At 38.2% G+C, this 21,951-nt stretch overlaps 2 protein-coding genes across 5 annotated transcripts in view; both read left to right on the top strand.

Annotated features, from left to right (window-relative positions):
* pot1 (protection of telomeres 1 homolog) overlaps positions 1–4,824 on the top strand; it is a 38,425-nt gene extending 33,601 nt beyond the window's left edge. For 3 of the 4 annotated variants that reach the window (XM_027173468.2, XM_047819820.1, XM_047819821.1), the window contains 10 exons: positions 387–556; positions 775–866; positions 1,581–1,610; positions 1,717–1,873; positions 3,099–3,271; positions 3,404–3,539; positions 3,714–3,796; positions 3,891–3,985; positions 4,207–4,312; positions 4,553–4,824. In XM_027173468.2, coding sequence (XP_027029269.1) covers positions 387–556; positions 775–866; positions 1,581–1,610; positions 1,717–1,873; positions 3,099–3,271; positions 3,404–3,539; positions 3,714–3,796; positions 3,891–3,985; positions 4,207–4,312; positions 4,553–4,695 — 1,185 coding nt within the window. In that variant the 3' untranslated portion in view covers positions 4,696–4,824. Of the gene's footprint in view, positions 1–386; positions 557–774; positions 867–1,580; positions 1,611–1,716; positions 1,874–3,098; positions 3,272–3,403; positions 3,540–3,713; positions 3,797–3,890; positions 3,986–4,157; positions 4,313–4,552 lie in introns of all 4 variants that reach the window. The other variant, XM_027173469.2, reaches the window with a different exon arrangement.
* A 1,584-nt stretch (positions 4,825–6,408) lies between these two features.
* Positions 6,409–11,944, top strand: gpr37a (G protein-coupled receptor 37a). The gene is made up of 2 exons (XM_047819221.1): positions 6,409–7,518; positions 10,533–11,944. Exons 1-2 carry the CDS (start codon positions 6,637–6,639, stop codon positions 11,379–11,381), a joined length of 1,731 nt encoding a protein of 576 aa, XP_047675177.1. The 5' UTR covers positions 6,409–6,636; the 3' UTR covers positions 11,382–11,944.
* The last annotated feature ends 10,007 nt before the right edge of the window (positions 11,945–21,951 follow it).

Below are 21,951 nucleotides of genomic sequence, written 5' to 3'. Positions count from 1 at the left end.
ACACATGCAATGGTGTTTTTGTTATGCAAAGAATAGGATGTGCAATTAAGAACAACACTACAGTGCAGATGTTTATGGGTGCAATGATTCATTCCCGTGTAGTATAAAAGAGTCCTTAAGGATTTATACCAGACTGCCCCCTGCTGGGGGATGTTGGCAAGCTGCTAACGGACTTAACTCGCAGATGATTTGTGTGATTTGTGTTATTTAGACACATTATTAGTCGCATGGGCACATTAAAAAAAGGGTTAATGATTATTATTGGTTATTAAAGTAAAATGAATGGTTATTGCTCCTGAGCCGTGTGTGTGTGTGTGTGTGTGTGTGTGTGTGTGTGTGTGTGTGTGTGTGTGTGTGTGTGTGTGTGTGTGTGTGTGTGTTTTTAGCCCGGCATGTTTCTGCGGATGTTCAATCTTCATGCAGTGGCACAAAGAGCTTCTGAGGAATCTGCTGACTGTGTCAGTCCCCTCAGCTTCCACCTGCATGGTGGCACTTCATACGGTAAAGGCCTGTGTGCGATTCCCTCAGAGAGTTCAGAACTCCAACCACTCAAGAGGTAAAATACACTGTGGCTTTGACAGTGTTTCCTGCATAAAGAAATTGTTTTAGTATCACAGTTTTTATACTAGACTGAGGTGGAAAGTTGGTATATTGATAAGAATAGTGCATCTCTTTGAATCTACTGTAAAATAAACAGATGCTATTAGACAGTGGTCTCTGATAAGTTACTGATAGCACTTCATTTTTTCCTTTCCTTATCTCTCACTTGTACAGATTGTTGGAGAGTCATGCAGCAATAGCTAGTGAAGATATAGTGAACGATGCCACTCTTTTAGAAGCTTGGTATACTCCTCCAGAGACTCTTGGTGCGTCCCTGCCTCTACACAAATTTTGAATCAGTGGGCAAAGATCTGTATACCTCTCTGTATCTCTCACTGTATGTCTAACCGTATCCACTGTAATATATGTGTACTGTATGTGTATAATGCCCCCTGTAGAGTTGAATACTGTATTGTGTAGAGAATTGTAGCATAAAGAGACGATTGGAAAAGTAGTTGAACTCTCAATAACGAAATTTAAACACCATTGATTTTCACAGCACTGAAATGTTACTTTGAAAACCACATATCTTTATACTTTTAGTTTGAAATGAACCTTCCTTGTTCAAAGATTGAAGTTGATGCTTTCAATAAAAATGTTCACATTTTTAACTTTGAAGAAAAGCAAACAAAAAAGATGGGCATTCAGGCTAAACAGAAACAGGCATGGGTGTGTGAGAGAGAGAGAGAGTGAAATAGTGAGAGAGAGAGTGAGTGCGAGATTCCAGGCTTGATTATCTTTGACTATGTTTTGTTGGTAGCAAGATGCTTTCAAAGTGAATTTTGCAAACTAACATTGACAGTTTACGCGTATCTGAAAATTAAGTTTGTGGAACCAGATTTCCCCTTTGGGGACTAATAAAGCGCTCTACAGTATTTCAGTGTTCAGTTAACTATTTTAGTGCTGTATGGTTTGTCCAGTATTTTTAATGACTGAATCGATTGCATAGCCTTGAGTAAAGTGTTTCTGTTGTGTTACAGGTGAAGAGATCAATGAAGATTTTTATACAGGTAAACTAGATTATTCTTAATCAGTACAGTTTTTTTGTTTTGTTTTGTTTTTCAACATTGCATTTTGATACAGCCTTTTTTATTCATTGTTATTGCATGTGTTCAGTTAGGACATGTGAACACGCAGTGCAGCAGGTAACTCTTGCTCATGTGAAGAGATATACTACACCTGTGGTTTGTCACGTACGTGCCAAGGTGAAATCATACCAACCCCAGAACCTGTACCAGTGCCTCAAACTCTTCTGCCCACGATGTACAGCACTGTGAGTCTCATACTGCACAGTATCAAATGATGGAGATTTTAGTCTTTTAGAAATTCTTTTTAGACATAAAAACAAAACATATTACTAGGAAGAAGATATGTTATAAGGTATAAGAAAATGTTATTAAAAAGCAAAAAGAAAAGTGTTCAATTAGTTTGGTTGTAGTTTTTTTTTTCACTGAATGGTGGGGCATTGCTCAGCTGGAAAATTTCCTGCATTCTGATATCATTCTGATTGAGACTATTGATTGGTAAAACACACTCCTCACAGGTCAACATAAGGTTTACTGATTGGAATCCGTTTTTCCTTAAGCACAGAATTTAGTAATCCAGTCATGTAGCGTCTACTACTAAGTTTCTTAGCACTTTTCCTTTTCTGCTGGATTTAAAAGGCAACATCATAGCTTCAGGTTAATGCTTCAGAATGGTTTTTGTTTATTGAGCCACAGTATCATTTCCGTAATGCATTTTATCTTGCTTTTGCATTTCGTTCCTTCACCCATGTCAATTTTTGGAATAGGAGATCCCAGATTAATTCCTGCTGAATTTCTTTGTGCTGCACAGAAGCTATAATAAAAGTTAAGATTCAGCCATAGAAGATGCCTATTACTAATCAGCCTCTGGTTACCCACTGTATATTTCTCCTTATTTATTTAATATCAGACTCTACAATTACCTACAGCAGTATCAGCACAGACTCCTGCCCAGCTGTGCTGATATTCAGTATAACGCACCAGAGTAATACAACAACCCACCAACTGTGTTTATTTTTGCTCTCGAAAAGTACTGAGACTTGCTAGCATTTTCACTCAAGTAAAATTTGGCTTTCCTTCTTCCTTTTCATCTTCATCTGATGAGCACTGAACAGATTTTAGGTCAGTGTTACAGTCCTGATGAGTATATACATTTCTCTTGAGTAGTTGAGCTGTTGATAATACTAATTAAATAATAATAAAACTCCAAGTAAAATGATCATGTGATTGGGAACAGACATGGAGAGGCGGAAACAGATGGTCCTGCGCTCCGATTTGTTACCAAGCCCTTGCTGTGCTGCGTCACACTGTTCAGTAAAAGAAAAAAGTGCTATTATATTGTTATAGCATGTACAGAAAACAAAACAGTTTCACCCTGCTACCATTGAGTGTAATACATTTTTCATGAGAAGCTATCTACATAAATTCTGCAGCTGTTCTCATGCTGATGTGCATAACGTGCCTGTATAATAGAGTGGAGGTTCCGGACGATGAGGTTATAGCTCGAGTATTCCAGGATGCGTTGAAAGGCCATCAGCCTTGTAGTGAGCACTGGGCAGTCACCTCTTCAATGGACTCTATTAGCATGCACGTGTCCTGTGAGATGGTCCTGAGCAACACGCACACACAGCTGCTGTTTCTCCAGGGTAAGCTGTGCACTGCAAACCACAGCACTTTTCTAGAGATCTATGGCAATGTGTGGAGCAAACTGGTGTGCTGAATGTCAAAATATGCTTCATGTGGTATTTGTTTGTTTGTTTTTAATGGGTTTCCTTTAGGCGTTACACTGGAGGAGATGTGTGTGATATCGGCTGCTCAGAGCAACGTGGTCCCTGTGCGCTCGGAGGATGGGAGAATGAGACTCCTTGATTTCTCAGCTCCATTCCTCTTCAGGGGAAACAAAAGATATTATGGGTAAGGACTGATGATTATCAGTGTTTCAATGCTGTCAGTTCACTGAGGCAGTTCTTTAGTCTATTAACACACCTACTCGGTACTGTAGTTCTCATGCCTTTAATTACAGAGCCTATGATTTTTCTGCTTTGTTTTTTTTTTTTGTGTGTTGTGTTGTGTGTGTGAATGTTTCAGGTGTAAACAGTGTTCTCGGTCCACATTTGAGGAGCCTGAAGTTTCTGGAGTTGAAATATGGGATGAGCATAATGTAGCCAAAGGTAAAATATACCTTAATAATAATACTACATCATCGCTACCAAATTGCGTTCAGAGATAACGTACGTCTCATTTCTTTCTCTCTTTTATCCTCAGCTCTTGGTGTGCAGCTGATGCAGTATGCACTGCTGATGAAATTTGAGCTAGAAGATGAGACAGACTCACTTGAAGCTTTAATTTGGGAGGATGCTGTGAGCAAATTCACTCTGTTAAATTACAGTCTTCATGGATGCAAGAATATTTGTATAAAAATGCAGCTATTTTTCTGTGTTTTATGTGTTTTTGCAATTAACAAAATCAGCGATGTAGACCAGTATTATTTGTGTACTCTCTGCAACGAGGTTGTTTTTCCCCTCTCTAAAGGAAGACAGAAAATTCTATCTTTCTTCTCCTCATCCTCTGATTCTCATAGGAGCGATTCTTCCACGTCAGTGCTGCAGACACATCAGCGTGCCAGGATTCGCAGGATAAAGTTCAGACCACTGTGGATAGGCTTCATCCACCAGGGAGCAGCATGGGTAAAAATCATCACTGGCAACTCCTGCTATCAAACTACTCCCAGCTCCAAATAATGAATAAGCACAGAAAGCACTCAAGACCAAATATAATCCTTTAGCTAATAAATTAAATTGACCAGTCTCAAATTGTGTGTGTGTGTGTGTGTGTGTGTGTGTGTGTGTGTGTGTGTGTGTGTGTGTGTTACATTCCTGCTGTTTACAGTATATAAAGGAGTTTGTATTCTGCTTTTTTTCCCAAAGCACAATGCCCATGGCTGGACCTCTGCCTTTGCACCTACACTGTAGAAGAGAATGGCAAAATTCAAGTATGCTACCAGATTACTAACACAGAAACAAGAGGCAATTTCTGCACTCCGCAGCAAGACCAACTTTCCTGCGGATGATGAATGCTGCGCTTTACATTGAGCACACTTCAGTTAGAAAACAGACAAACTAAAAGTGAGATTGTAAGAATGTGTATCATGTACATTGTTTTTTTTTTTATTAATAAAGTGATTTATCATTTTCAGTTATATGCTGAATTAGCTTTGTTTTTATTGCAGTTTAAGAATAAGGCCTAGCATAGAATTTATAGTTTACCCGCAATAAAAAAATACAGAAAAATCTGAATAGGTGAAAAATGCTTGCTTGAGGAAAAACTCCTAGATGCCTTCATTCCATAAAATAACATTCACTGCCTCTTCACCAGTTTTTTTTTTTTTTACAAACTGTATGCATGCTCAGCAGGTGCTTTGGCACAAACTATTAACAAGAAATGTAAGGAAAATGAATGCTGGCAAAATAACACAGTTTTTGGTATGTTTAACTCTGGACAAACTGAATAAGTAAATAAAGTAAATATTATAATGTTCTGTTGTAGATACAGTAGATACACATTTCAAGTGGAGCCAAACTTTTCATGTGGAGATTTTAATGTTGACAAGAAAATAAGCACATTTTAACAAAGATTAGATATCCGCTATTTTAGATACAGGTTTCTATATTACCGCTTTCTGCATTGCTTCTTTTTTTGTGATATGTTTCTCCTTCAGTATTGTTTTTCCCTGGAGTTCAGGTTTCTTCATCCTTTTGATAACAGTGATGGGAAAAGAGGAGAGAAGATTATTTTAAGTATTGTAGAAATCTAGTTTAGAAAATTGTAGCTGCTGTAAAGAAACGAATTTACAAAAGTAGTTTTCAGTATTCAGATTATCTCTTCATTTAATTATCGAAACCCAGCAAACCATTTGCTCTCATGTCATTTATTAATATTTAACGTGCCCCCTTTTTTGTTTCATTGGGCTTGGAATGTTGCATTACAGAGCATTCTGGCTTGAGGACCTCCTGGATTTTGTCTATAAAAACAGCTACAGTAGTAACTTGCATGAGTGATGGAAACAAATGACCTGTACTGTATTTTAGTTGTTACACATGGACAAGACATACTCGATATTTCAGAATAAAGGATATTGCAAATTTAGCAAAAATCTGCAGTGGAAAATGCATCAAAATTTCATTTTTGTCCCACCTTTTTTCCACCCAGAAGGTCTTTAATATTTTGTCTTTTTCAGCACAGTTAAGAAACTGAATTTTGCATATTGCCCAATTGTGAGAGAAGCAAAATTTTGTTAAATGAATTTACCAGATCTGTGTGTACCAGAGCAAAATACTGTAGGTGTGAGCTGCATTTCTAATAATGCAGAAATAATTCATATTTCATTCAAATATGAAAATATTTCAGGCAACAAAAAAGGAATAGGATAAAAAAAAAATCGAATACTTTATTCTGCACATGCGCACTTCTATAAGTGTAACAACCTGTTTTCTACATGATGGTGTTTTGCACTTGAATGTTCTGTGCAGAATATACTTTGTGCTTGATATCCACTGATTTACAATTAAAATGAGAAGTTCAGTATTTTTAGGGATGAGGTCATTGGGAGCAGGAAACAGGAATAGTTTCATTTGGGTAAAACAATGTAGAGAAACTACTGTTTCAGTAGAAATCCCCAATCTCAGGAGTTTCATCTAGGAGTTTTTCTCAAGCAAGCATTTTTCATACTGTGAAAGTGTTGTTTAATTCCGCTGAGCGGCGCTGTTTTAGAGCTTGGTGCTTGTATCCAGTGGCTGGTGAACAGCAGGAGTAAAGGAGAGAAGAGTAAAACTCATCCACTGCTCCTCCATCAGCATGCTGAGAGCCACACAGCACAGAACCGCAGAGTTTATCACTCAGCATCCCAGTAACAGAGGAGTCAAGACTACAACTGTGTCGCTGTAATCGATGGATTTCTAAAAGACTTCATTGGCAATTTTGATCATGGTTCCACCGAGTGTTTAAGGGAAACATGGGAAGACCGATCACAGGACTATTTTGTCTGCTCGTGTGTTGTGAACTTTCTCTAGTTCTTTCCTACAGGCGACCCTTCAGGTTTGGGAAAAACCAACACCAACAGTCCTATAATTATGCACTGAGGACCGGCACCGGGCGCGCACTCGCACTTCAGACTAACAGGAAAGTCTTTAATGAAGTGGATAAAGCTCATATACAATGGGAATACGGATTGGCATTAAATGTATTCAGGAAGCTTGGGGGAAAGGTCCGAGCTGATGTTCCAGGTGCCAGGATAGATATTAATAACGGCGCATTTACGCACACGGATAAAACAGACACCAGACTGTCCTGGACACACACACTTAAAAGAAAGCACATGGAAGATCCCGGAGTGTATCGACGACCCAGAAGAGCTGCAAGGACTAATCAAAGTGAAACAGGATCAGTGTTTAAGAGCTTGGAAAGCTTTCCTAAAGCATCAGCGCAGCAGCAGGGCACTGAGCCGCCCGGTGTTTTCCCTACACATGGCCCTACGTTCCCTTTGCCTGAAGAAGACTATGAGGACAGCACTCCTCTCGGCCCTATTAACACCCGGCCCAGAGCTCCTGGGCTTCCAAACCCTTTTTATCCAGTCACAGGGGAATCATACGCTGCGTATGCGATTATATTAGTGTCTGTAATCATGTTCACAGCAGGGATAATCGGCAATATCGCAATCATGTGCGCCGTGTGCCATAATTACTACATGCGCAGCGTCTCCAACTCTCTGCTCGCCAATTTGGCCCTGTGGGATTTTCTTATCACCTTCTTCTGCTTACCGTTAGTGATATTCCACGAAGTCACAAAGGACTGGCTGCTTGGAGAGTTTTCATGTAAAATTATACCCTACTTTGAGGTAAAAATACATACATAAATAAATAGATAGATAGATAAACAAACATAAATAAATAAATGGTATAATTAATAATTATAGAATTGAGAGAACAGTAACCTGCAGGGGTGATTGATATTATTTAACTTGCCTATGTCATAGTATTTATACTGGAATGTGGGGAAATATAGGGATGTGGAAAATGTGCAGATTTGGCAAACTCAGGTGTTTAGTGGCTTTGAAAGTGTTTGGATACAGAATGATGTCTCACTACGCTTCATGGTAAGAAAAGCCTCTACAGATAACATTTCCCTAACAGTAGTATATGGTCTGTCCGTTTATGTTTAAGTTGACAAAGTTATGTTGAGATGATAATAAGCTTGAGATGAGATGTTATTTACATAGGAATAAAATTATAGACTAGCTATTGGTTTCACGGCAAAATGCCAAACTCATTGGTGAAATCAGCAACGTTATTGCAGGTGGCTTTCATTATAATACATTAAAGAGAAGTTTCTATTCGTGCAATCTTTTATGAGTTTACAATATTTCATTTTGCGTTAAAATGCTTCAGAATCAGGCTAAATGGATAAGTTAAACTGTACATCACCATTGTGATGTGACTGACATTATTTTTGTGAATGCATGTGCAAAGGGCTGAGCATAAAGAGAGAATAATATGGGTCCTAAAACATGTAGTGGTATATGTTATTGCACTCTTAAGCTTTATTAAACTGAAAACATACACCAAATACGATCAAACATGATCAAGACAAGGAACAGACAAGGAACCTGTCAGACAAGGAACCTGTCTGTAAATCCAAAAATGTTTTCAAATATGAATGTTAAAATATCATCAGTGAGCAGTGTACAGATTATATCCATAATCTGAGGATCCACAATCTGAGGCAATCACAAGACCACTTGAATACTTTACCCATCTCTGATTCTATACTATGATGCTTCCAGAAACTAGAAGGAAGTACATCACACTCACAAAAGTGTCTTAGTGGTCAGACAGAAATAGTCAAGATCAATATGTGGTTCCTTCTGGAATGGCTTAACAGAGTCTCATTAACAGAGATGGGTTCAGAGGTCTGGAGGAAAGGATCAAAATGTGTTCATGTAGATACTCTGTTAAATAAGGATCTAATATTGTTCCTGCTCTCTCTCTCTCTCTCTCTCTCTCTCTCTCTCTCTCTCTCTCTCTCTCTCTCTCTCTCTCTCTCTCTCTCTCTCTCTCTCTCTCTGTGTGAATAAATTGGACACTCTGGCTGATACAAAGGCATTATGCTTATTGCTGAGACATTACCTTTAGGCTATTTAGTAGACCTTCAGCTTATTGTATTACCATCTTCTCAGAACAGTCTGGAGATTGTGTGTGTCTGTGTGTCTGCTGAATGGCATCAGAGACACCTAAACTGCTGCACATAATGAGAAACACAAACTCTAGTTTTGCTTAATATAGAATTATTTAATTGTTTGTTGTTTGTATTTAGTTTTGCTGCTTGTCATTAGAATTCCATAAGAGCTTTAAAGATTAAAGCTCCTCTAAATGACCCATAATTATGAAATTATGTTTACCATAAACACTGGGGGAATACTGTACTGTATGTGGAAATTGATTGCTAATAATCATCACTTTTTGTGTCCGGGTATAGGCCATACACTGAATTTCCTATGGCTCACTAATGAGTGATTTGCATTAAACTTATGCTTTATTAAGAGATTCATTTCCAAGAAGTGCAATTCAGAATGAGTTAACGGTAGACTAAACACAAATTCTCTTTATTGCTTAGACAAATTGCATATCTAACTGTGGCACATGCAATTTACGTAATGGCAAATCTGAGACTGTGTTGCCTTGTTATGTAAAGTAGATAACTATTGTGCTCTGTTGTCATGCTAAAGAGGACTCTAATCAAGTCATTAATTAGAAAAGATTAGAGAGGCTGCTCCATCAGTGCTATAGACAAAGTGCATTGAGCCCTGAAAAATTGGTTTTCATGACTTTAGATTTTACATGCTCACACCCGAGTAATTACAAACACTCACATTACAATATAATTTGTCTTCATTCTTTTTGGCCTTCATTCATATATTCAATCTTTGCTTAAAGTGATCCTTCTATTTATTTATACAGATCCTATTGACAGCTCTTCTCTGGCACCAAATTTCATGTTTCTAAAAAGAAATCAGCCTGGCAGGGGTGGGCATTAAGCATATAGAAAGTGGAGGTCAGAACTATATAGAGTTAGCATTATTTTAGCAATTCCCCGATGTTTCACAGATGTTACTTGTATGACTTCAGTTCCTGACCATACACTGAATAACCATGGACTTGATTGTTGCACTGTAGTACTGTAACTAGAAGTAATTCAATCATTGGAAAGTTGTTAGTTGGAATAGTCACCTTCTCTTGGCTCTGAGCTTCATTAGCTAATCCTGGGTTCTTGTTAGCTCAAATATACAGAAGAGTGCAGATAATGTCTCCAAGCTCCCGTGACTGTGAGTGATGTTACATAAGCAACAATTTGAAATGATGCATTGGTCATGATGTGGCTTCATATGACTCATGAACAATTTTTTTAGCCTATATTCTACCTGCTTGGTAGATGTTCTTGCAAGAATAGACCTGGCTAGAAGATGGGAATTCCCAAAATAAGAAAATGCAAATGTTAAATGTACAAATATGAATACTTTTAAAAGTGAATACATAATTGCAATGAAATATTTAAAGTGCACTTTGTGTTAAAATTATGCTAAAATAAACATGCTGGTGGTCTGGACCCTATGAAAGTCCTGTTTCTGATTAGGGAAAAGATTTGGCAACCACAGAGGTGTGAACTAAACATAGGTCTTGTGTACAGTCTGTATACTGAAACTAGACTTATGTGTACGGACATGCAGTATATTTTACACTTAGGTCACCATGGTCCTAACAGTGGAAGTAACTGTTTGATAGTTTGAATAGGTTTGACAGGTATATCAATATTGGTATTGATGTTAATTAATTAATTCATTTGTTTCCTTTACAGGTGGTTTCTTTAGGCGTAACTACGTTTACACTTTGCGCTTTGTGCATCGACCGTTTCCGAGCCGCATCCAACGTGCGGATGTACTATGAGACGATTGAGAACTGTGCCTCCACTGCAGCTAAGCTGGCTGTGATCTGGCTGGGTGCTCTTTTGCTGGCGCTGCCCGAGCTTTTAATCCACCAGCTGGTAACAGAGGAGAGAGAGGTGCCTGCTGAGGAGCTCCCTGAGGTGGCTAATGAGATGCTACCCAGCGAGCGCTGTATAATTCGCATCTCCACAGCACTCCCAGACTCCCTTTATGTCCTGGGACTTACCTACGATGGAGCCCGTCTGTGGTGGCACTTTGGCTGCTACTTCTGCCTGCCTACTGTTTTTACCATTATCAGCTCAGTGGTGACAGCTCGGAAGATACGGCAGGCTGAGAGGACAAATGTTCGAGGGCAGCGTGAGCAGATCCACCTGGAGAGACAGATGAACTGTATAGTCGTGGCTCTGGCCATCCTGTACGGGTTCTGTGTGATTCCAGAGAACGTCTACAATGTCGTGTCAGCATACATGGCCGTAGGAATGTCACAACGCACTCTGGACATCCTACACTTGCTTAGTCAGATATTGCTCTTCTGCAAGTGTGCAGTGACACCCATGCTGCTGTTATTTCTGTGCCAGCCTTTCAGCAAAGCCTTCATGCACTGCTGCTGCTGCTGCCTGGAGGAATGCGGCCCTCCAAAGTTGTCGAATGGGATTAATGACGACAACGAGAACGAGGCCACTACTGAGCTGGAGCTCTCACCCTATAGCACAGTGCACAGGGAGCCAGTTAGCTATGCATCTGTGAGCACACACTGCTAGGACACTATAACCCCACTCATATACTGTAGACTCTATACCATATCATACCCAAAGGATGCTATGTTATACCACAGGGTTCAGACGCTGAACAGGCTACTGTGATATGGCGTCTAACTCACCTGCCACATCTTGGGAGATGATGAACAAATGGACTACATAAAACATTTACAATATTATAGAGCAGATTTTGTAAGAGTTATAGCTGCTTGTTATAGCAGTTGTAAGAAAGCCATGAGTGTTAACTGTAGTTTTAATGGAGTTCATAGAAATTATGAATTAACTTTGCACAGTTGTGTTATACCTACATGATGAAAGTTTACATCTTTAATTTATAGCAAACACAATGTAGTATTTTTAAGTCTCATGGAATGTAATGCTAATTAGCTGGTAGTTAGATATCATTTGTAGTTGGGTAAAGTGAAATGATGATTCACAGGAATCAGTTCAATAGCTAAGCCTGACTGCCTTGCTATGTAAGCATTATATTCACTCTGTATTTAGTAGCAGGTAAAACAGCATCACTTCAGCTGACACTGTAAATAAAGACTGCTATTTTAGCTAAATGTATATATATATTTTTTAAAAAGGTGAAAAGAAAAGTGGAAAATATGAAATGAAATCTATTGTGTGCTTTCTTTCTTTCTTTCTTTCTTTCTTTCTTTCTTTCTTTCTTTCTTATTTACTTACTTTTACTATTTACTATTTTTTGTTGTAACTCATCCGAAGTTGTTTCACAACACTGTAAGACTGAGTCTTTGTGAAGGCGTTAGTCTTATACGTGACATCAGTGCTATACAGTATGAGTGCACACAGAAGCTATTGTCTTAAGCCGGTTGCCAGAGCAACGTTAGGCATCCATAATGAAAAGGTCTGTTTACATCAGTGGCAGCCATGAAGAAAGAGCTTAGCTGTGAGAGGAAAGCTGTAGGAAGTGCTTTTTCAGTGAACTGGATATTTGGAGCTGGGTAATTACAGTCTGCACAGGGGACAAACAATTTATATTCAAGTGAAAATTGAAAGTGTTTTTCATCGTATTATGATGACATTAGTTTTGTAGTAGAAATGTCTGGATAAAGTGTACATATATGTAAAGTTATGGGGAGATGTTGATTCTTATTGCATATAGATTGATAGATAGATAGATAGATAGATAGATAGAGAGAGAGAGAGAGAGAGAGAGAGAGAGAGAGAGAGAGAGAGAGAGAGAGAGAGAGAATAAGAAATATTAAAAAGTTTTCTCAAATTCTACATCAACTAAAATTTATTTTGTTATTTCCCCACAACTGGATTAATTAAGTTATTTATGAACACTAGGAACAATTCAGTAACTTTTCTTACGTCCGTTCTATTACAATTGAGTCTGTGATCAGTGTAGGTCAAGTGTTGATTTGTTTGCGTAGCTGTTAGCTCTTCCATACTGACAGTACTTTATTTGGTGGGAACAGGTCATAACCTCATACACACACCCAACTCCCATTTATCAGATATGAGCCCCAGTGAGCTGCTTATTCAAAATGGTTGTCCGCCCTCAGTGTGCGGTATAATGTGGTATGTGTGACAGAGCGGATTCCATGCTGATGGGATAGAGGCTGCTTTGTCTCATGTTTCTCTTTGTGGGATTGCTGTTCATTTCTAGGTCACTGCCTGTGGTGAACACTTAAATGCATTAATGAGTTGGAGGGCATTGAGAACTGTCCTCTGTGAGGGGCTCTGCTTACTGCTTCACACACACTTTGTGTTACTATCATATTGAGGACCTTCCACTGACTATTAATAATGTAATATATAATGCGATGGCTTTATCTACATTCAACCAAAAACTTTATCCCGATATCCATCCATCCACCCATCCATCAATAAATAGATAAATAAATAGATAGATAGATAAATAAATAAATAAACAAACAAACAACCCTCTGGTTCTTTAGGGGGACCAGCTAAATGATCCAGAACTAAAGTGTCATATTTTCCTATTCATTTGGAGATATATAGTTTCCAACCAGGATATAAAAACATGCTCATACTCACACACTCTAAACACTCACTGTGCTCCTCCTTCCCAACTCTTCTGTAAAACATTATGGCAGTTTGCCTCATGCTGCCAATTTCCCCCTTTTTTGTCCTCTTTTAATCGAGAACATGAAAGACATGTTTGTTTGCACTAAATTCTTTTTTATGGATCTAATTGAACTTCTGTAAATATTCTCATCCCACTGAACAGGACCTCCCCCTACCTGTACAATGACGACTGTTGACCAGTCACAAAGATAATGTGATAATTTTTTGTATTGTATCTTTATAGCTAGAAACTGAATTCAGAAAAAGTTTGAAGTTAAAAAGTTTGGTCATCTCAGTTAGGTTGAATATTTTCACCAGGAAGATTTGTAAAGCCCACCACAGTTTAGTGACATAGTTCCATACCAGTGTGAATAATCGAATGCACCTTGAGGCTAAACTATATACTGTATATAGATTAAGCTATGAAATTTCCATGAATGGTTATAAGGGATTTGTTAAATTCATGACCATATATGACAACTTAGATTTATTCCATTTATACCTGTAGGTCTGAGCAATTGACAGTTAAGGTTCTTGGGAGTGTTACTGTATGCCTTAACCACTGAGCTACAAACACAGAGCAAAGAGTTTGATGATGATGGTGATGATGATGATTGTATCTGCACCTTGTCAATGTTATACTGTCTAAAAGCAGGGAGACAGAAACCTGTCCAGCTGTGCTTCCTTTCCAGACAGAACATATCCTATTGCACTGCAACACATCCCAAAGGCCACACTGTGTTATTGTCAGTACTCAGAACAAGTACCAGCTGCAGTAAGCACCTCAGCAATTCTGAAAACTACAGGGTTTCGACTGAATGCACGTTAGAGAGCAGATTTCATATTCCTTTATATATATAAATATATCCTTATATATATTATATATCCTGTAATATAAAAAAGTATGCTATACCCTAAAGTATGAAATATGTTTCTAAACAGCCCAGGGTTTTTAAGGTTGGCAATCCTATTACAGTAAATCCAATTAATGTAAGAAAGTAATGTAGCAATGGAGTAAATCTCTTGGAAGACACCGATTAAGGCCTAATGCTCTTCAGTAACACTGTCTAATCCATGTTTGGCTACCTATGATGAAGATTCACTAACCCCCTCTGTTCATATTCTTCCTAATAACTACTGACGATTTTATTAATCTTCTTTCAGGAGAAAAGGTTTATATTTAAAACCTATTAATATTGACATTCAATCTCTTGTGGTTTTTACACAAAATCCTCTCACATTGTCCTCTCTTCATACTTTCAGTGACAATCAACACTCAGCTGTGTTTCACAGTGCACTCAAGTAACAGAAATGAAAAAGATGAACAAAGCATCTGCTTACCCTTTGACTTATTCCCATCTCAGTGCTTTAATGAGTAACCTGTTGTACACATGCCATTAAATCACTGGTGAGCACTTACATCAGCATGGCTGAGTTTTTACTGCACAAAGATGACTATAAAACGGTGGAGCGAGCATCACATTGACCCCTCTCTCGCTCTCTCTCTCTCTCTCTCTCTCTCTCTCTCTCTCTCTCTCTCTCTCTCTCTCTCTCTCTCTCTCTCTCTCTCTCTCGTAAGACCATATGAACTTTATGATGCTTTACATTTAAAGTACATTTTCATTTACAGCACTTAGCACTAAGACTCCCTTATCCAGTGCGACATACAGAATGCTCTCGTGCTTTATCAGTAGTTCAGTGAAGAAGTATACCATTGAGCTAAAACATGATGCTTTTTGGGAAACTTGGCCCACGGCAAATGCTTCACCTCCAAGAGGGAAAAACGTTCACCTCCAAGAGGCATTTCTTTTCTAGCACTGGGTCTTGAGAATATAACACCAAAGGATGGCTTTATAACCAGTCAGCTTCCATTCAGCCTTTCTGGTCACTTGACCTCTGAGCACTACAAAAACTAACCTGCACCAATCCAAACATTGCTGTCCATAGACACATGACATGTGTCACATATTTCCATGTGACTGAGAGTGCACCTCAACCTTAATGTGCAAAATAATCAAATGTACATGTCACAACAGGTGAAACATTGTCTACAGCACAAAAAAAACATGCTTTTCATTTCCTTCATCAACCTGGTTGACCATAATGAACTATATAATATTTATATACAGTAATTTGCTTTTGTTGTGGTGAAAGTGATGCTTAGCAGAGCTTCTACAAACACAATCATGGGTCTCACTGGGAACCATAAACAATCTCTGCATTGTTGGTCTAAGTACATTTCTGTGTGGGAATGAATTCTGCTAAAGCTTTGACGTGGATGCGTAGTGTTGTTTAACTTCCAACTGCTACAGTGACTACCTACTCAATAGGATATCTCTGTATTATGCAGCTGTTTATGAAAGACAGGTACATGAATGTGTCTATGATGATTAGTTATTAGTTTTTAAAACTTAATACAGAAATTGTGTTGATTTTATCGCTTTCATTTCCTGAGTTCTTGCTAGTACAAAGGAAACGTCATTCTGGTACTTGGGGTCAAGAAAGAACAATCACAGTCCTGTGTGGGCTTTTTTATGACTTGTGGGCGGAGCCAAGCTGCCACAAGTGGCCTGTAACTCAGTATTCACAAAGACACAGGGACAGAGAGGACACAGTACAGTTCTTCCTCACACCCATGAAAGTAATAAAAAGCCAAACAGCTGAACACGTCTCAGATGATTTCTAATCACATCTCAAAGTCACATTTTCACATCTTCTATATGGAATATAATTCTTTGGGTGAATTTTGTGTGAAAGTTGTAAGAATATATTACAAGCACACAAGCCATTTGTTGTGTTACACAAATGTGCCGTTTATCTAATTTATATTTTTACATTTACATTTATGACATTTGGCAGAGACCTTTATCTAGAGCGACTTACAGAAGTGCTTTGGAAATATACATTAATGTCCAGTTTATGGATTTGATATATCTTTGTTAAAGATTTAATTTATCTAACTAATAATGGTAGCAAGTTTTCAGGACTCTAAAGTCTAACATAAAATCATGCAAAATTAGGTTCCCCAGAGTATTGATATACTCAAGCCCATGTGGATCTCATTAGCAAGTTTAAGCTTTACTGTTTCTTAGCGAGCTAGCCTGGAATGTTTCATTTGAGTGCTAAATGTCCATTGGAATGTAAGATAAATTATAGGGCCAAAAGTAGTGGACCATCACACCTGAATCTGTCCTTGAACATCCTATTACAAAACAATAGGTACAGTATTATATAGATTTGCCCTATTGCTACTACAATAGCCTCCTCTCCTTTGGGAATGCTTTCAACTCTAATTTACAACATGGCTGTGTGGATTTGTGCTCATTCGTCCACAAGAGCATTACTGAGAGGAGGAGAAGGTGCAGCCACTTGTGTTCTTATGCACTGACCTTGGCAATGTCATTATTGTCATGCTGAAGAAAAGAGTTAAGGTCCTTAGAGCCAGTGAAGGGAAATCTTAATGCCACAGCCTACAAAGATATTTTACACAATTGTGTGCTTTTATTTTGGTGGTAGCATTTGGGAAACAACCACATATGGTCAGGTGTTTGCATACTTTTGGTCATATAGTGTGTGTTTTGTTAGCAAGCAGTGTTTACAGTGGTACGGTTTACCCCCGCAAAAAAAAAGTAAATAAATAAATAATGGGGGAATTGATGTTTGGTAAGGATCACTGACCGAAATATAACCAATTTATTTGTGAACTGTTAACCAATTATTATTTCATTTCCATTTATTAATTTGTGTGTATGTGTGTGTGTGTGTGTGTGTGTGTGAGAGAGAGAGAGAGAGAGAGAGAGAGAGAGAGAGAGAGAGAGAGAGAGAGAGAGAGAGAGAGATTATGACTGGTGTTTATTGTATGTGTTTGTTGCCTTTCTGGACTCCTTTATCATTTGTAATGTTGCTCCCATTTAAAACAGTTCGGCTCAAGCCCAGGCATTTTGAGGACAATGTCCCGTCCAGAGACGAGCTGTTTCGTGTTGAGGTTCAATTCAATTCAATTCAAGTTTATTTGTATAGCGCTTTTTACAATAGACATTGTCTCAAAGCAGCTTTACAGAACATAAACACAGAGCAGAAGGTAAACATAATTAATGATAAAGGAATTAACGAATAATAAAAGAAATAAGAATTAACAGATTAAAAATTCTAGATTATTATTAGATGTATATAGTTCACAGTGTGTATGTATTTATTCCCCTATGAGCAAGTCTGAGATGACCCAGGCAGCAGTGGCAAGGAAAAACTCCCTTAAATTGGTAAAGGAAGAAACCTTGAGAGGAACCGGACTCAAGGGGGAACCCATCCTCATATGGGTGACACTGGGGGTGTGATTGTAATATACAGTCAGTTAAATGTTGTATTGGTGTGAGGTTCAAGGACTTCTGATCTCCTGAGTACCACAGAGTCTAACTGGAGATGTCTCAGGACTCTTAGAGTCGGCCTCGGCTCAGTGGACGTCCAAAGGCTTCGTCCCACAGAGGACGTTGGGAGCTGGTACAGTGTCTGGATGCCTCGGGATGGGTACAAAGAGAGAAGCAGTGGAAAGGGATTAACATATCTGCTGTTCATAAAAATGTGATTTTTGTTCAAACCGACCATCGAATATACCCACTCTAATAAATGTTTTTTTTTCATTGGTTGTTGCATGAAATCTTACTCAGATAGTGCTATTTTCTGATTAGCTATCGTGTAGCCTATATTTTTGATTGGCTGATAAGCGTCAGGCTCGACTAAGAACTCCAGGGGAGACGCGGCTGATTCCTGCCCGGTTCCATAGAGACAGCAGTGCGGACAGATACATTTTGTGCGCTGCGGCATATTAAATATATGATGTATAATCAAAAAGTTATTCTGCGTGAGAAATACGATGTGTGGCGGGAGAGCGTGACAAAAGTCTGAAATGCGCGACTGTCACTCTCAATGCGTGACACTTGACAGCCCTGCAATTGCATATGCCTGTGCAAAGTAAGGTGATGTTATTAGAGGGAAGTAGCAACTCTGTGTTGAACCACTGATCAGAAGGTTGTGAGTTTGAATCCCATGACCACCATGGTGCCACTGCTGGGTCCCTGTGCAAGATACTTAACCCTCAACCATATAAAAACTGAGATGAATGTAAGGCTCTGGATAAGGGCGTCTGCCAAATTTGTAAATGTTTAAAAGAATATAAATAACAGTAAGGATGTAGGAAGGAATAATACGCCCTGAATTAGACAACAAATTATGGCAGACAAGAAGAGTCATAGCCATAAATCTGAAAGAAAATAAAGCTAGCATGTATCTGTCTTCAGCATGATATACCACAATGAACAGTTACAGTTTAGACAACAAGTGTTTTAAAATTAAAAAGCAATGTTTTACAAATGCTTTTAAAAGTGTACAGTACATTCAGATTAGAGCACATGAGCACAGCTCTATTTACAGTTCACATAAATTACCTCAGAGACCTTCCCTCACAACTGGGCTGGAAATTTTACAACACAACATAAAAAACAACAAATTTAACTGTAAATTTTGTGCAGTATATCACATCGCAGGGCAGGGGATTACCGGAGAACACCAGAGTAGTAATGACCACTTTCTCACTACTGTACCTTGTTGTTGATTTAGCTACAACAGTATACCCTCTCATATTGTATTCCTTACATGTTAATAAGGGGAAATAACCAGAATATTCTAATCCTGAATACAAAGTACATTGTGACCGTTCATGTGCATAAGTGAAAGGAAGTAAACACAACCTCTGCAGCAAACCTGAAAATGCAATTTTACACAATTATTAATGCTCAGTTTCTTTATATTTGATTAACCTTAAAGTAAGTAATTGTGGGTGTTGCAAACATAAAAAATATAGATTCTTTATTAGTTATATCTCAAATCTACATATACCCCAGCGTTGTTGAATCTTTGTTGATTAGTGTTCTATAACAGTACCTCTAACAGTCACAAATCACAGGTTCCTATTAATGCACTTGTTGAAATACATTATATTATCTATAGCGAGCAAAATAATTCACATAGACTTTTGTGAGATGCTCTATATAGTCTAAGGCTAATAATTAAAGATCAACAATTAAAGATTTAACAAAAGAAGTAAAAGTAACATTTATAGAAGGAGTTAAAAAAAATCTAATACAGAGGGGTGCGTTTAGCGTATTTTTGGTTTGTTAAATCATTACTTTATTACTTTATGAGACAATGGTGGGAATAACTGTTAATTGTTGCTATAAGTGACACTATAAAATATAATATATACTATAGTAAATATATACTATAGAACTATGGACAGTGAAATATGTGGTTCTGTAATACATAAAATAAAAATAAATGTTCTTTTTAGCTGATGTTGGAAAATGATCAGTGTTGTAGTAGTAACAGCCCTCTGCTTCACCTCAGAGCATGTCTTTTATTCCTTAGATGTTGAATATATTGCCAGGGTTATTTTTTGCCAAAACCTCCTGACTCCTGGCATTTCATATTTCTGAACACACAAAAACCCTGCTCTAATGAATGTGTCTAGTAAATTCTCCTTTCTCTCTTTGTCTCTTTCCAATAACATACTGACCCTTCTGTAGTGAGCAGACAGCTGCCTCCTGTTTGCTCTAATTCAGCATCAGGGTTCTGCAAAACAGAAGGAGGAGGAGGAGGAGGAGGAGGAGGAGGAGGCGGTGGTGGTGGTGGTGGTGGTGGTGTTGAGCCACATTCATCTAGGCTAAAATTATTCTGGGCCTGTTGCTGTGAATCAAATAATTATTGGTCATGCAAAGCTAGTGCTAATGAGCTTTCATTCTGGAGCCATGGGCCAACATTGACTCATGCATGATAGACTTTAATTATGCCTGTGGGTACACGTAAGATGGGTACAGAAATTGTACTTAGCATGGTTATTTAAAAATAGCATCCTGCACTCTATTAGTTTGAATTATGCTAAAATACAAATACAAGAAAAGCTTTAGAGCCCAAAATGTTTTTTTTTGTATTTGTATTTGTATTTGTAATATTACTCATTGTTGATATGTAAGATTTGGTCTAATAAACATATTTAGACTTAGCCTTGAATAATTGACAATGTCCTGTGGATAAAATGCCATTGCCAGGAAATAGCAAGCCCCTCAATCACCCCTCGTTTAGAAACTTACTGCCATTGCATAAACACTGAAAAGATTCCCACACTGAGCATGACAAAAAGCACAATGAGCTGGGCCATGGGATTCAGAGTGACCAACAAAAGAAATGAAAATTACGGAAACAAGAACTTCCTTGGTAGCACTGTTTTGGCTTTAGAAATTGATAGTGATTGGATCCACTTTAAATGCTCCGTTTATATCATGAGCATTTGGTCAGCAAACACATGAATAAAGTTCTGTAATAATGATATGTCCAACATGAGATAAGCTAGATATGATAAGTTAGATATATGGTACTTGCTAGATTTGATTCTCTCCACAGAGTACACTAATACTAAAGATAGTGGAAGAGACACCAGACAACAAATATCCCAAGGGACTCAGCAGTGCAAATCAATTTCACACTTCATATATGGAACAGAAGAGCCAGGAACCCTAAGATCTTGATGGGCCAGTGTATGATTTAATGACTCTCAGAAGCATTACAGGTCAGAGAAAGGAAAGTGCCATGTGTCCACCAGAGCTCACGGCTGTTTCTTTGATGGATGGTTCTCATTTTATTCTCAAGTCAAAATGTAGTACATATAGACACACAAAGAAACACATTTCTTGGAAAACTCCACATTTTGGGCTAACTGACTAATATATTTACATTTACATGTACATTAAACACGTTTGGTAGATGTCCTTATCTGGAACGCCATTCAGAATTACTTTTAAAGTCTCTATTGCTGAAAATATGTCCTCATGCTAGTTCACTAGGAGATTAGGTAAGAGTACTGTCAGTCTAAAAACCCTGATGGGGACATGTGTAGTGTGAAAATCACCCAAGATACCACGTATTTAAATGACTATATGACTATGACAATAACTAATGCCATTAAAGATTACAGGCTTTTCTATGACAAAACTGTTTCTAAACTTAAGACCCTTTTTTAAATTGGAATATAACCACTGACCATTTTTCAGTGCTAGCTCATTGGCATACGTTTTGAAAGGCAGTGAGTTCAAATCCCACCACAGACCACCAAGCTGCCACTTTAGGGCCCTCCACTGCCCAGTTGTATAAATGAGATAAGTGTAAGTCACTCTGGATAAGGGCCTAATACCAAATGGTGCAAATATATTTTAAGAGTATTATTATCAGGGTGACCTAGCAGAACTCTTTAATTAAATCAAGCTGGAGAAAATAGACAAAGTATATGGATGTTGGGATTTGTCCATTTAGCCACAAGAGCATTAGTGAGGTCAGAACGCGATGTTGGGGTTGGAGGCCTGGGGTACAGTCAGTGTTCAGTAGGGTTGAGACCAGGGCTCTGAGCAGGTCATTCAAATTCAAATCCAAATTTCATACATATCATACATAAGCATACACGGTATAA

This window comes from Tachysurus fulvidraco, chromosome 10 (assembly GCF_022655615.1).
Source record: "Tachysurus fulvidraco isolate hzauxx_2018 chromosome 10, HZAU_PFXX_2.0, whole genome shotgun sequence".
Lineage (NCBI taxonomy): Eukaryota > Metazoa > Chordata > Actinopteri > Siluriformes > Bagridae > Tachysurus > Tachysurus fulvidraco.
The sequence above is the reverse complement of the archived record's forward strand: the minus strand, read 5'-3'. Positions and strand labels throughout refer to the sequence as shown.

What these genes read in the sequence shown, in the direction of transcription:
- gpr37a (XM_047819221.1), top strand. Translation starts at nt 6,637, where the DNA reads ATGGGAAGACCGATCACAGGACTATTTTGTCTGCTCGTGTGTTGTGAA. An exon ending in AAATTATACCCTACTTTGAG is followed by an intron (nt 7,519 to 10,532) that starts GTAAAAATACAT and finishes TTTCCTTTACAG; the next exon opens with GTGGTTTCTTTAGGCGTAAC.